The 14,201-nt window shown below is 55.0% G+C and overlaps 1 protein-coding gene across 6 annotated transcripts in view; it reads left to right on the top strand.

The window, feature by feature from the left end:
- PTK2 (protein tyrosine kinase 2) overlaps positions 1 to 14,201 on the top strand; it is a 257,109-nt gene that overhangs the window by 216,853 nt on the left and 26,055 nt on the right. For all 6 annotated transcript variants that reach the window (XM_047074237.1, XM_047074239.1, XM_047074240.1 and 3 more), the window contains 3 exons: positions 2,020 to 2,131; positions 9,834 to 9,920; positions 13,365 to 13,502. In XM_047074237.1, coding sequence (XP_046930193.1) covers positions 2,020 to 2,131; positions 9,834 to 9,920; positions 13,365 to 13,502 — 337 coding nt within the window. The remainder of the gene's footprint in view (positions 1 to 2,019; positions 2,132 to 9,833; positions 9,921 to 13,364; positions 13,503 to 14,201) is intronic.

The following is a 14,201-nucleotide window of genomic DNA, read 5'->3' as shown; positions in this document are numbered from 1 at the left end:
TAGCTTGCCCGTATTTTAATTATTTGAAGAAGTTGGAAAAAAAAAAAAAAAAGATTTTTCCTTGACTTTTATGGGTTTTTCAGTCGTTAAAAAACTATGAAATGTTTGGAAATTCTGATTCGGGGTCTGTTACTTATTTTGAGGGCCCTGGAGGAGAGCAGGGTGCAGACAGACTAACCCGGGGGAGCTCCTCTCTCGGGCCACTGGCCCCAGGCTGGACTCCGGTTCCCAGTGGCCATCTGAAAGAAGGTGGCCTGCACTCCTTCCCTGTGGACAGTACAGGGCTGGAAACTTGTTGACCGCTCAGCAAGTTGACTCTACTGGTTGTGGCTTCACTCACCCACTCACCTCTCATTGTTTTAAGTATTTGGGGAGAGAGGTAAAGAGAGACAGAGTACAAATGAGGGAGGAGCGGAGAGGGAGAGAGAAGGGGAGGGGAGGGGTAGAGAGAGGGAGAGAGAATCCCAAGGAGGCTCTGCGCTGGGGCTCGAACCCACGAACTGTGAGATCGTGACCTCACCCTCCAGACCGGCAAGGGGTGTGCCGAGCCAGCACTGCTAGGAATCTGGCCGGACATCGAGAGTCGGACGCTTAACGGACTGACTCCCCCGGGCGCCCTGTGCCTCGTCGTCGTTCGTGCGCACAGCGATGCTCCACATCTACACTGACTCTGGACGCGAGACAACGGGCTGTCAGGTCGCAGCTCTCAGCCCAGTGGGAGCAGGAGGCGAGCAGACGCATGCTGGCGGTGCATCGTGACCAGGGTTCTGGCCTCCTTCAGCCCCAGGGCCGGCCTCCTAGCAGTGCCGGCTCGGCACGCCCCTTGCCAGCCTGGAGGGTGACGCTAACTCTTAAGCGCTCTTCAAGTTCCGTGCTCCTCTCTAAGCCGTGATCGTCTGGCTGGAGCACTAAGGAAACCACACTCATGTTTTCAAGAGGGAGTGGAATCTTGGGACCGAAAGCTTTTACTCTAACACACTAATGTCATCAGTGAGGAAAACATTCCCATGCCTTTAAAAGAAAAAAAAAAAAAAAGCCCTCACGTCTGTAGTAATGGTTTGCTGACTCAGAGCAATTATGAAATGAATTTCTGTGCTTTCCTGACTTTAAGGTGATCGCATGAGTTAGCTTGTGTGAGAAACAGCCCGCTCCAGCCTCCCATCAGGCAGGAATGTCTTTTTGAAACAGTTGAGCAGATTCCCAGATTGGAAAGGGTCTGTGCAGCTGACCTCACTCTTTCATGAGTAATTCTGGGTGGTTATTGACTGCACTCTGCCAGAAGGCTCGAAACCGTGAATGAGCGTCATTCTTAGCTGCCGGGGGCCGCAGGCGTGCAGGAGAGAGCCGCAGCCCGGTGAGGACCGAGGGTTCGGGGACCTGCTGCCCACCGAGCCCCGGGGGCGGGGGGGGGGGGGGAGGGGGCGGGCGCTGCGGACCGGGGAGCTGGTGAGGCTCACGGCGGCTGCTCCGGGCGGCGTGCGGGCTGGCGGCCACGGCTCAGGAGCCGCAGCGGCCCGTGGGGATGGGGGCCGGGGCCAGGCAGGGCGGCAGGTGGCCTCGGCGTGGCGGGTGGCGGCACCGGCAGCCCGTGGCCTCATTTTCCCGATGAGATAAAGCTGAAAGTTGGGGAGGTTACTGGCCGGATTGTGGATTGTCCCCCGGCGCGCTTGGGTGGGGGCCCGTGTGCGTGTGAGGAGCCCGTCCTGAGGCGTGGCCGTGCCCGACCAAGTGCTGCTCACAGACCTCCCCTCCTGGCGCTCCTCTGGGTTTCCCCGAGCTCTCCGGTCTCTCCCGTCTCACCCAGTGCCCTTCTCTCCCCTGCGGGTGTGCTGAAAGCGGGCTCGCCGTCGGAACCGGGGCTCCTCTAGCCTTAGAGACCGGATCGGCTCTCCCTTTCGTCCTCGTTGCCCTCTCGTCGGCCGGCCGGCGCTCCTTACATCAGCCCGGGGGTGGGGGGCCTGGTGTGTGCCCGCTCACTCCGGCTGTCAGCTCCCCTTGAACCGTGTGTTCTCTCTCTAGCACCATCCTGGAGGAGGAGAAGGTTCAGCAAGAAGAACGAATGAGGATGGAATCCCGAAGACAGGTCACAGTGTCCTGGGACTCCGGAGGGTCCGACGAAGCGCCACCCAAGGTAGCAGGGGCCCCTACCCCAACTCTGGCATCGCTCCCGCTAACTCTCGAGGCTGCCGGTGCAGGCAGCTGCCGTCTGTGGGAGGCACCCAGGCGTCAGGGTGTCCCAGGAGCCGCCAGTGTCGCGCCTCTCCCCTCGCCTGCCTCCCTGCTCCCTGCGTGTTACCCTCACCGCACTCGTTCCCTGGTTTGCGTTTCGGCTGGAGGCCCTGTGTGAGGTTAGACGCGGTCTTCAGAGGCTCCTCCTCGGCTCGCCCCACCCCCACCCCCAGACTGCAGTGAGCACGCCAGGCGTGGAGGAGGGCTTCCCCTGGTCAGGGAGCACGCGAAGGATGGAGCCGGGATGCAGACCTCAGATGGACCGAAGCCAGACCCCTGAACGCTCCACGCTTCGCCCTGCCGTAAACTGAGTCCCGTGGTCCCTAATTCCCTTCCTCTAGGGCTGGGTTTGGTTGCGAGCCTCGTGCACACGCACCGCCTACCTGCTCTCTGCGGCCGCCTTCCTGGCCGGGAGCCGGAGGCGTCGCATTTGCAGGTCAGGATCTGCTGGCTGCACCCCCGGGCCTCGCCTGTCCCCCTCCCCCATGCCCGGCGGCCCTGCGAGGTCACCGAGGCGCCCCCACCCCCCACCCCCCATGCTCAGCCAAACAGTGGTGGCCGGGCTCTGCTCATAGCTGGCCATTAAAGCCTCTCATGCGGTTGAGAATTCTTCAGATACCTTTTGCTTTTGAAAGAAAGGTATTTTCACACAGTGGCTTACTTGCCATGAATAATCCAGTTCAGAACGTCTTCTGGAATTTAAATAGATGGTAGGCTTTACCTTCTGTTTGATGAGCTAAAAGCATACGCAGATACTGGCAATTATTTCATTTTCTTTCTGAAAAACGTTCAGAAAATCTGATAGCACAAAGTACTATTTAAATATCATACCAACTTTTAACGATGCCTGAAAGCTTCTGTTTTCTTGGTCAATATTTTCAACTGTGTAATAGTAACACATCACACATTTAAGGTGACTACGGGTATTGACACAGTTCTTCAGAAATTTTGAGGTGGAGGGTTCCCTGGTCCAGCCTCCTGAACAAGTAGAAAAACTGAGGCCCAGAGGAGGAGGGCCAACGCCACCTTCGACCGGTGTTCCTTTGAGTGAGAGCGAAACCAGTGCACTTCCGTGTCTCCTGATTTAACGATAGATCTGCTGTCACCCACAGAAAAACTGAGAGCCCCTCATCCCAGCATGTAAGGCCCTCCCGCTTTGCATACACACTGAGCCACAGCACAGTGGTCCGGGCCTGGGAGGCATGAGAGTCTGGAAGCTAGCTCCTCAGGCCGAAGGGCCAAGTGGATCTCTTCACATGGGGCTGCGATGACTGGGCCGTCCGCCTCCCCGTTCCCAGCCTCACCATCCTCTCTGTGAAGCGAGGGTGTTAGCATCCCTCGCCCTCAGGGATGCGGTGAAGGCTGCCTGAGGTCCCGCCTCTGCGGCCCTGATGGAGTCACGGAGGCGTCAGGTGCTGTGCGAACCTGGCGGTGAGCCCCAGATCTTGTAGCGCTCCCCCAAAACTCCACAGAATGAAGAAACGTTGTCCGTCTCAACGTTTTCCTGTAGCTCAGTCTGTAGAATGTTGGTTTAATAATGCTCGTGTGGCTGAATTTTGGAAGGTGTAGTCTGAGGTTAGGCTTTTTTCTGTTTTAGAGTACAAAGGCCTTTCTTTCTGGTTTCGAGACATTTTCAGAATGCCTATTTTGAGGCTCTTCTCTCTAATCCGAGATCGGGTCAGCACCTCGTAACCCACTGCCTGTTGTTGTCGCTGGAGTTTGACCGGAAGGAGCTGCATGCTTCACTGGTGTGCTGTCCCTGGCTGGTTTCAGCCTGCAGCCCCCTCACTGTGGCTGCACAGGTTGATACATTTGCTCTTTGACACTTTGAGGAAAAGGTTGGCAAGCCCTGGATTAAACGTTTTCATGGCTAGAAACTCGCCAACGCTAGTATAAACCTACAGACGCTCGATGAACATAAACAGACACACTCATTACCCGGCTCCCTCGCCAGCCGGAATCAGGTCTGGGCACAGTTTTCCCTCCTCCACAGTGGTCCGTGGGATCGAACTCTGCTTTGTGGCCCCTGCATTTGACCGGCGTGCGGCTGAGTCCCTTGTCTCCGAGAGGCCAGCCCGCTAGCCCAGCATCACCTCCTGTCCCTCCACCCCGTTTAGCGGGAAGTCTGGAGCCTCATCAGTTGTTAGAGTTCTGCCTGTGCTGTTTTCGGACAGTAAATTCCACTTAAACCTCTTCAGTTCATGTAGGATCTCCGGCTTTTGTAGATGAACATTGTGTACTAATAACATTTGTCACGTAGCCTAATTAGTTTTTTAAAGGGAAACATTTTTCTCTCCCACATTCCAGATTCAAAATTGAAAGCTGAATTGTACTTAATGGCAAAGGCACCATAACCACAAAGCTGATTATCAAAAATAGTTATCAGTTTCTTCATCAATATTTAATACCAATGTTTGGACACAAAATAATCTTCAGAGAAGTTTGTCCGTGAGGAATGCAGCCCGGGGAGCCCCGCTCCAGGTTCATTTCATTTCGGTGATTTGTCCTGCACATCCCCGTCGGTTCATGGGAAAGCTTCTGGCTAAAAATACCTTTCTCTGCAGTTTTAAAAATGTATTTCTTGGATCTGCGGGTCCAAGACCGTTTCAGAGGGCTGTGGGAGCAACACCCATTTCGTAGTAATGCTCACGTATCCCTGGCCTCGTCCACTCCGCTGGCATTGGCAGTCCTGCTGCAGACGTAACCGCGGACCAAGCGGCCGTCCCCGCGACGCACGCCAGGGCGGCAGTGCCAGACCGAGCTGGTCATCACCGGTTCTTCGCCACCTGTGCCAGAGCGACGCCGGGGTACCGCAGAACGACCCCGGCGAAGCGGTCACGCGTCCTCCGGGGGAGGAAACAGAAAGTACCGGAAGACGCTTGCGGTGCGGCTGGCCTGCGGAACTGACCGCTTTCCCCGCGGAAGACCAGTGTTTCTTGAAAAAGGAGTGGGCAGACGCTGTGGTTGGTCAGAGTCACGCATTCGGTAGGCGCTTTCTCAAGGAACGAAGCAAGACTGTGTCATCAAGAATAGATGATAGCGTTTGTGGCCAGTGATACAATTTGAGTGTTCAAGCAAAAATTAGAATTTTGAGAAACTTGCCCCCATCACCATGACCTGAGAGCTTCGGAATTCTGAGACTTTTGTGATGAGCTCAGAGTGGTGTGAACAAACATGACTTTCTCCGTACGTATGCTGAAATGGGTCGGCACTGCACAGGTCCACGGGACTCGGGGACTCCCGGTTTCCAGGTGACCGCTGCAGGATATTACAGGATCACACGTGGGCAGGTGGACGATGCGTTCCCAGTACAGGACGGAGTGATGGATTCCAACAGACGATACGTTTCAGAGTCCACGTCGCAAAAGTCACTCTTAAGAAACCGCCGCTTGTTGTTTGGGGGCAGCACCAACAAACAGTACCCACAGCTGTGCTAAGAAACTGTTAACACCCTTGTCTCCTCTCCAGCTTTACTGCTGCGTGAGGCTGGGCGTTCTCTGTGTGCTACAGTCAGCGAAACAGCACAGCACACAGAGCAGAGAGGCTTCCTTCTGTGAAGCCGAACGTTGAAGGAATTTATCTACATACGTGTAACAGGTGCCCCTCTGCTCCCTGATTTTTTTTTTTTAGTTTTGAAAAAATAGATACTTTTTAAACATGTAATTAGTTTGTTGTTGTCGTTTCTTGAGAGAGAGAGAGGGAATGAGGGAGAGAGCAAGCAGGGCAGCGGCAAAGAGGGGGAGACAGATGATCCAAAGCAGGTTTCGTGCTATCAGCACAGAGCCTGACTTGGTGCTCACGAACCATGAGATCATGACCCGACCCGAAGTCGGACGTTTACCTGACTGAGCCACCCAGGTGCCCCAGTTTGTTGTTATTTTTAAGTGTGTGTTTTCATCTCTACTAGTGTAAATATTAGTAGATACATTCCAGATGAACAAGAGCTCTTGGAGTCTTTGGTAATTTTTGAAAATATAAAGGGGTCCTGAAGATAGTGTTTGAGAGTGGCTGTCTCAGCAGCGTTTCTCAGCCCGAACAGGACGCAGCAAGCACTCCGCTTACATAAGAAGCATTTTGGGACGCCCCACTGCTGACCCTGAAGTGGAATACGTGGATAATAAAACGCCTTCCTAATTGCAAAACACTGGTTCTTCCAGGAGACTGCTAACTGTAGAAGGAAACTACAACGTTATGCACACGCCTGTAGGAGACCCTCAGGAGCGGTGAGATGGTCAAGTGCTTGCCTGTGTGTGCACACCACGGGTACAGACAGCCGCTAGGCCTGCAGAGCCCACGGCCCCAGCCGCGCGTGAACGCACTGGCCGTGGCGATGCGATTTTCTAGAAGGGCGAAAAATCCTGGTACAAGTTCCAAACAAAACAAAATGGCGCGTCAGCGTGCACAGTAGCTGCTGTTCCAGTAGGTTCACTATGTGGGAAGCTGTGCCACGTGTTGTTTGGGTTCAGATCGCAGGACCATTGCTGTTTACCTACGTATGGTCGAGCGAGGCACCTGAAAGGAGAGCGGGTCCCGTCGTTCTGACCCCCGGTGCCCTCGCGGGTGCCCTGGACGCCTGCAGGAACACTGCCACCCGACGGAGAACCGCCGGTTTAGGGTGTGTTGGCTTTTCCTCCCTCGCCTCACGTGGCCAGACTTGAGCAGAATCTCCCGCAGCTCCACGGTTTGCTTTTCTAAAAACCTTAAAATCCAAGTGTGTGTCTTAGAGGAGGAGACGGAGTAACCTGCCGAATGGTAGTTCTGAGGCACTCATGTGGAAGTCGTCCTCCAAGAACTGGACGTCAGTCCCCACGACAGCCCCGCCCCCGTGACCCCGTCGGGAATGTGGCGGTGCAGAGGTGAACGGCCCTGACCACAGCCCGCACCCCCGCCCCCCGCCATGCTGGCGTCCTGCTCGTGGGGAACACGAACAGCCGTCTGATGGGACACGCGCTCTCCATGGTCGCTGGTTCGCAGAATTCGGTTTCGCGATCGTCTTGTCTGCCATAAAGCCCGTTTTCATCCTTTTCCCTGTTGTTTTATTTTGAAATGGAACTTTGCAAGTGCTCTCTTTTGTTACCCACTCAGGTATTTGAGTCCCTGTGGGACGTTGTGTGGTGACTTTGCCGGCCCCTCATCAGTTCCTTCTGTATTTTCCGTTTTATTTGTCGAGCCCAAGCACACTTGCCACAGGGCGGCGTCACCGGGGTCGAGCAGGTCTGCCCGCGTGGATGGTGCAGTCTCTTCACGTTGACGAAGTTGTCTGAGCCGCGGCTTTATCCTCTGGAAAAGGGTGATAATACCGCCCGGTGACATTGCTCCTCCAACTGACAAATCGTATGGAAAGCACGTCAGCTCGGTGCACACGGACACACTGAGGAAAAGTTGTTATTTTTGCCTGTTACTTACATGCGACCTCCAGGACTCAAGCCACGGGACACAACTGTACCACCATCAGAGAGCTGCTTACTGTCCTGATTCTGCCTCCTCCCGCGCTTGGACTCCAGGAGTCCCACTCCGCCATGGCGGTGCATACGTGTTAACACATACCTTTGAAATGAGTGTTGCGGGCGCCTGGGTGGCTCAGTCGGTGAAGCCATGGCTCGGGTCGTGGTCCCGTGGTTCGTGGGTTCGAGCCCCACACCAGGCTCCGCACGGACAGTGCAGATCCTGCTTGGGAATCTCTCTCCCCCCTCCCTCTCTGCCCCTCCCCGCTTGTGCTTTCTCTCTCTCAAAAATAAATAAGCTTAAAAAAAAATGAGTGTTGCCGGTCCAATGTCATAGAACAGAGATAATGGAACTGTTTTCTTTTTGCCTCTCCTTCACTACTTGTTCAAATGAAATCTTTAAAAATATAAATCTGAAGAGTAGTCCCTCAGGCATCATGGAACATACTTGTAGAAAATGCCACCGTAGAACACAGAGTAAAGCCTGTGACACCCCCTTGATGTCCCTTTCCTGCTTCCGGGGGTCTCGGGGATCCATCCTCCTATTTGGTTAAGTTTGGGGTAAACCGCATCTGGGCCACTGTAATGCAGGCTCATGGGCTAAGGGAGCATTTCCACCCGAGAGATTTTTTTTTTTAATTTTTTTTTTAATCTTTATTTTTGAGAGAGAGAGAGAGACAGAGACAGAGTGTGAGTGGGGGAGGGGCGAAGAGAGAGGGACACACAGAATCTGAAGCAGGCTCCAGGCTCCGAGGTGTCAGCACAGAGCCCGACGCGGGGCTTGAACCCACAAGCTACAAGATCGTGACCTGAGCCGAAGTCGGACTCTTAACCGACTGAGCCACCCAGGCACCCCCACCCGCAGAGACTTCACAGCCCCACAGTAGCAGGGCTTGGGCAGGTACAGAGGTAGCCGCAATCCCAGTCAGGATTTGAATCGCGTGACGGAGGAGAGCCGAGGACTTAGATGTCACGTCTGTGGGAGAAATCAGGAGGTTGCACGTAGAAGACTCAGAAGTTGGGGTGGAGCTTCCCAGGCTGAGGCAGGAGGCATCCGGGCAGTGGGCCGTGTGAGCAGAACTGTGGGGTGATGAGAGGGTCCTAGACACCCAGAAGCCAAGCAGAGCGTGTGCTCCTGCAGGACCACGTGCCTCCTCGGGAGGAGACGCAGACTCTGAGGCGTTTCTTTCCTCTCCTGGGCTTTGCTGGTACCTGAGTCCATCTGCTTTTATTCTGGTCTTCATCTGGCTGGAGAGCAGTGGGTTTGTCCTCCGTTCAGTCCCTCAGGGTTAGACGATTTCATGGGCTTATCTTCTATTTCAGGCTAAACCACTTTTGCTATGAACTTTGAATTCGTGTATGCCACAGACAGACCGAGAATTCTAGAGCTGGGAGTGACTTCACCATCCCTCTAGCTGGATTCCTGTTCGATAGATGCAGAAGCCAGTGGGCTCCCTCGCCCGCCCACAGTCACGCAGCCAGGAAGCAGCAGAGTGGAAGGAGCACGGGCTCGGCTCCCGCTCGGAGAGCCTCCTGACGTGCGTCTCCTGGGTGCCGGGTCTTCCTGGCCACCGGTGGATCTCCCCGGGGCCTCTCGCCCTTCGCCCGTGTTTAGCCAGATAGTCGTTTCATCGTTGAGTTACAAGCGTTCTTTGTGTTTGCTGGGTCTGTCTCCTAAGTGATCAGCCAGTATTTTCTTAGACTCCGTGGGCTGTCTCTTTCTCTTTCTCGGCAGCCTCACTTGCAACACGAGAGCTTTTAATTCTGGCGAAGTGCGGGTTATCTTTCTTCACTCTCGATTGAGCTTCTGGTGTCGTATCGAGGGAACGGTCGCCTCACCCAGGTCACAGAGATGCCTGTTCTCCCCTGAGTGTTGCAGTTTTGCCGCTTCCGTGTAGATCCACGATCCGTTTTGAGCTCATCTTTGTGTGTGTCGTGAGGAAGGGGTGTGGCTTTGTTGTGTCACGTGGCAGTATCCTGTGCCCCGGACGTCGCTGGGACAGGCTGCTTCCCCCGCTGAAGTGCCTTGACACCCTTGATCATTCTTTCCAATGGAAGCGTTTTGGAGAAATACCTTTTTCTGTTCTTTTCAGTGAAACATAGACTTAACAGAATTATCAAAACACTCATTCATACGACGCTCTCTTGATTTGTTCACAGCCCAGCAGACCTGGTTACCCCAGTCCACGGTCCAGCGAAGGATTTTATCCCAGTCCCCAGCACATGGTACAGACCAATCATTACCAGGTATGATATGCCAGTCGTGACAGATGTGAGATGCATTCTTCTTCACGTTTGGGGTGGGGAGGTGCGTCACATGTATTCGTTTTTTCATTTCTGTACTTACGAGTGATTTGGCACGCAGAGAACTGAGAAAGTACTCTGACTAGTAGCTGTAAGTGGATGGCGTGTTGAGCCCCAGAGGGTGGCCTTCACACAGCTGGGCGTCTGTCCTGTGCCACGTCCTCAGCCCCATCGCCTTCTTCTGTTGGGGGAGGCGCAGGCGAACCCAGCGGCTCCTACTGCGCAGAGGTAGTGATGACCTGGGCGGTTTTTCTGGAAGGCAAAAACAACATTCGATTGTACCTTGCGAACTGGACAAATGCCATATGGACAGGTGTGGAAAGCTTGTCAGACTTCCAGGCTAATAAGTAGCTTACGCAAATTGGGAAAGACTGTCCTCGAAAGGAAAGGACCAGAGCAAAGTCAGTAATGTTTCTGTTTCTGAGGGAAGGGTATTTGCCCTGTGGAGGTATACTCGACCCAGTTCTGACCGAAGTGGACACCGTGCTCCCCGCGCCACACCGGCTGGAGAACACTGCTGTAAGCCTGGAGGGTCCCTTCCCCTCCCCGTGTCTCCCGCTGCCCGGTGCAGCCACCCTCTGACTGTGAGGAGAGGTTGGCGTGGCGTGTCCTTGGCTTTCAGATAAACAATCAGACAGGGTGTGCTCGTCCCCCGTGCTCAGCTGCTCTGACTGGTGTGATGTCTGTGCATTGACGTCCTGATGAGGGTGTCACTAATTCACTCCTTTGTAGTGCTGGGGACTATTCCACAGATTGTTTAGCCGTAGTGATGTTATTTGGGTAGCGGGCCAAATTGCTTCTGGGAAATAAAACCCCCTCTTATAATTGGTATCGGCTGTGGCTTTGCCGTTGCCGCGCCTCTGAGGCGACTGCACCGAAATCCATAGCTGGCTGGCTGGGTGAGCCGTGACACCCGGCCTCTAATAGAAAGTGCTTGACCGGAGAAGGACTCAGACGCTAAACAAACAGCGGGTGGTCCTCGAGTGTCTGTCTGGGGAGGGAGAACTTCCCTTAACTGCCGTCTCCCCTGAGTTACCCGTGTCTCAGGGAGCAAACAGAAGCCCGCTTACTGTGCCTCCTTCACTCAGATGAAAGCACTTTTATTCCTTTACGTGCCTCTCAACTCTATTTAAAGCCAGGCCTCTTGGGTCAGTATGGACAGCACAACACTCTTCCCTGGGCGGTGCTGGGCTGCCGGGTGAGGGCAGGCCATTCCGAGCTAGAAGGATGTTGCTAGACAGAACGCGAAAAGTGGACACGCGGCGGCTCTTTGCCTGGCTGACTGCCTCTGGACCCCCGCATACTAATTCTGAACGGGGGCCCGGCAGTTTTCCATCGTGAGCAGGCACCCCCAGGAGCTCTGGTACAGGACTGGCAGCCCTGTTTTGGGAGACCCTGTCCTGAGACCCCCACTTGCCAGGGGAGGGTGAGCCATCGGGTCGTCCGGGGCAGCTCCTCATTCCGCAGGCTGGCGGTGACTGACTGTCCCCGTGCCCTCCGCCCTCGAGGGAGGCGCTCCTGGGCCCCTCGGTCGCCGGAAGCGTGGGTTACAGCTTGCCTGGCCGTGACACATCACGGCTGAAGAGCCGGAACCCGGACCTAGGGCAGTGCTCAGAGCAGCCGGAGGGGTGTGGGTGGCCCAAGGAGGGAAGCCGGGCCCCGGGCAGGCACCGGACCCCAGGCTTCTTGAGAGAAAACGCGGCCACATCCGCTGACGAGACCGAGAGAGCGTGCGGTCAGGGCACCGGTCTGCGCAGCTTTCACGACCTGGGGCTCTGGTGCCCGTTGGTCAGTGGCCGCCGCCCCGTGGAGTGGAAGCCCGTGAGGACGGAGACTTGCCTCCACTTGAAGTGCCTACAGGCGTGTATAGAACAGAGGGAGGACTCGGCGGACAAGTTAAAATACTCCTATTTTCATTGAAGAAACGAACGATTCGCCTCCCCCAGGCGCCAGGTTTCTTTGTCCTGCAAATGGGAACAGCAGCGGGCCATTGCCTGCCGCTGTCTCACGTTCCTTCTTGGCCTAAAATGTTCACTGGATCCCGTCACTCCGCTGTGTGGTTGCCACAGAACACTTGAAATCTCCTGTGCAAATTCCTGAAAGTTCTCTGGCAGTAGTGTGTCCCTTCCGACCAAAAATAGCGATAGGACACTTTATGTTAGTGCAATTTTTTTTGTTAAAATATCTTCATTCAAGGGGGAGCCCCGGGGGGGGGCTCAGTCGGTTGAGTGTCCAACTTTGGCTCAGGTCATGATCTCGTGGTTCATGAGTTCAGGCCCCGCGTTGGGCTCCATGCTGTCGGGGCAGATCTTCTGTCCCCTCTCGCTCTGCCCCTCTCCTGCTCACTCTCTCTCTCTCTCTCTCTCTCAAAAAATAAATGTTTAAAAAAATATTTTCCTTTAAGGAAACTATGAGAACTGTCTGTACATCTTATTTGAAAGTTTATCAGTTGTCAGTATGCAATTTGGGGATAAATCCATGCCTGGAGACCTAACCGATGCACGAAATCTTTGTTGAAGAACGTGTTGATGTTTGGAAATACGGGTGTGGCTGTGCTTTATCTCATTGAAGAATTAACTGACGACTCTGGCCACACAGTCCTCGCCTAGTGAGTTACGGAAGCAAATGCTGCTTCCGTCCCCTCTTTTTCTCGTGACTGAGGGAGGGAACCACATAAACAGCCCTCTCGTTTTCCTTCTGCCCTGAACTCTTTCTGCACGTGCACCTGAGCACCTTGTCTCTACCATGGCCACCGCTGTGGGGACACGGGGCCGGACTTCGCTCACCGCCAGCCCTGGCTCATTAGAGAAGAGCGCTCGCGAGCAGTGCCACAGAGCCGTGACCGTGGTCCCTGTTGCTTTGGCATCGAGGCTGCAGAATGGCACGGGAAATAATTTCCGACTTGCTGGTGTGTTCGCTTTAGCTCTCGATGCGGCCTTCGTGGATTGCCTTTTTGGGGCTTTAGTTGAGAATCCATTGCCTTGCCTTGACCAGCTCCCGGAGGCCCCCTGCTTCACTTGGCCAGTGAGCCCTTCCCCAGCCTTCAGAACCGGCCCTGCCGTACCTCTCTCTCTGAGCACGCTTCAGATCTCCCCTTCTCTCCCCTTCGGCCCCCCTTGGCCCTTGTCAGGAACCTGCTTCTCCCATTAGGTCCGCTCGGATAATCCAGGGTGACCGCCACGTCTCCAGTCTCCTCATTTACTATCCCGTGTGTGAGGTCCCTTTGCCACGTGGGGGGGCACAGCCCCGGGTTCCGGGGATCCAGACGTGGATGTCTCGGGCACCACTGTTGCGTTTCCACGGTGTTCTTTGTCATCTGAGCCGCTGGCCTGCGTGTGGAGGGCACAGCTGTGCAGGAGTGTGACCCCCGCTGCCTCCCATTCGCAGGTGTCTGGCTATCCTGGCTCACATGGGGTCACAGCCACGGCTGGCAGCATCTACCCGGGTCAGGCATCTCTTTTGGAACAGACGGACTCATGGAACCACAGACCGCAGGAGATATCGATGTGGCAGCCCAACGTGGAGGTAAGCTGGATGTTCGTGTGTTAGCATGAAGCTTTGCCCAAAGTGAGTTGTTGATTTCGGTGACCTCATTCGAACACCAGGGTGCTCCATGTGCCCCAGTGCTTCCTAGTCTGTGCGTCCTTTTCACTGAAACCAAGAGACGCCGCCACCGTTAGCCCGCCCGTCCGAAAGGCGGCGCACCAGCCTGAGCGTAATGAGCGTGTGCGGGAGGCACGTCCCCGGAAGGAGCAGGGCAGGGGGACAGAGCCTGCCGCTCTGTGGGCCATGGTAACTTTCACCAGATTTGCCTGCTAAACCGAGAACCGCTCCTGTGATAGTAAATGTTGTTTCTTGGACTCCCAGAACACCTGTGGTCACTGCCGTGCCCTCGTCCTTGGAGTGAGCGTGTTTAACAATTGCTCGGTCCGCCACAGCGTGTGCACCGAGTTTAACCCTCCTTCTGGTCCACCTCCAGACTGTTTTCACTCCTTCACCGTAACCAGTGATGTCTTCTCTGCACGTTCCTTGGATTGTTTCTCTAGAATAAGTCCCTGCAGGTGGAGCTGTGGGCTGAACGACCTTGCACTTGGCAAAGATGCTCGGTAGGAGGTGACGAGCCGCCTCTGGGAAAGTCGCTCCCGTGAGCGGAGTGTGAGAGGCCCTCTTTCCACCGCCCTTGCCGTTCTGCTTCATTTCCTTTGGAAAGACACAGAAAACAGC

The sequence above is a fragment of the Lynx rufus genome, unplaced genomic scaffold (genome assembly GCF_022079265.1).
Source record: "Lynx rufus isolate CCGP_SWC_20201006 ecotype Redwood Valley unplaced genomic scaffold, mLynRuf1.p SCAF_12, whole genome shotgun sequence".
Lineage (NCBI taxonomy): Eukaryota > Metazoa > Chordata > Mammalia > Carnivora > Felidae > Lynx > Lynx rufus.
This window is presented reverse-complemented; position numbering and strand designations above follow the sequence as displayed.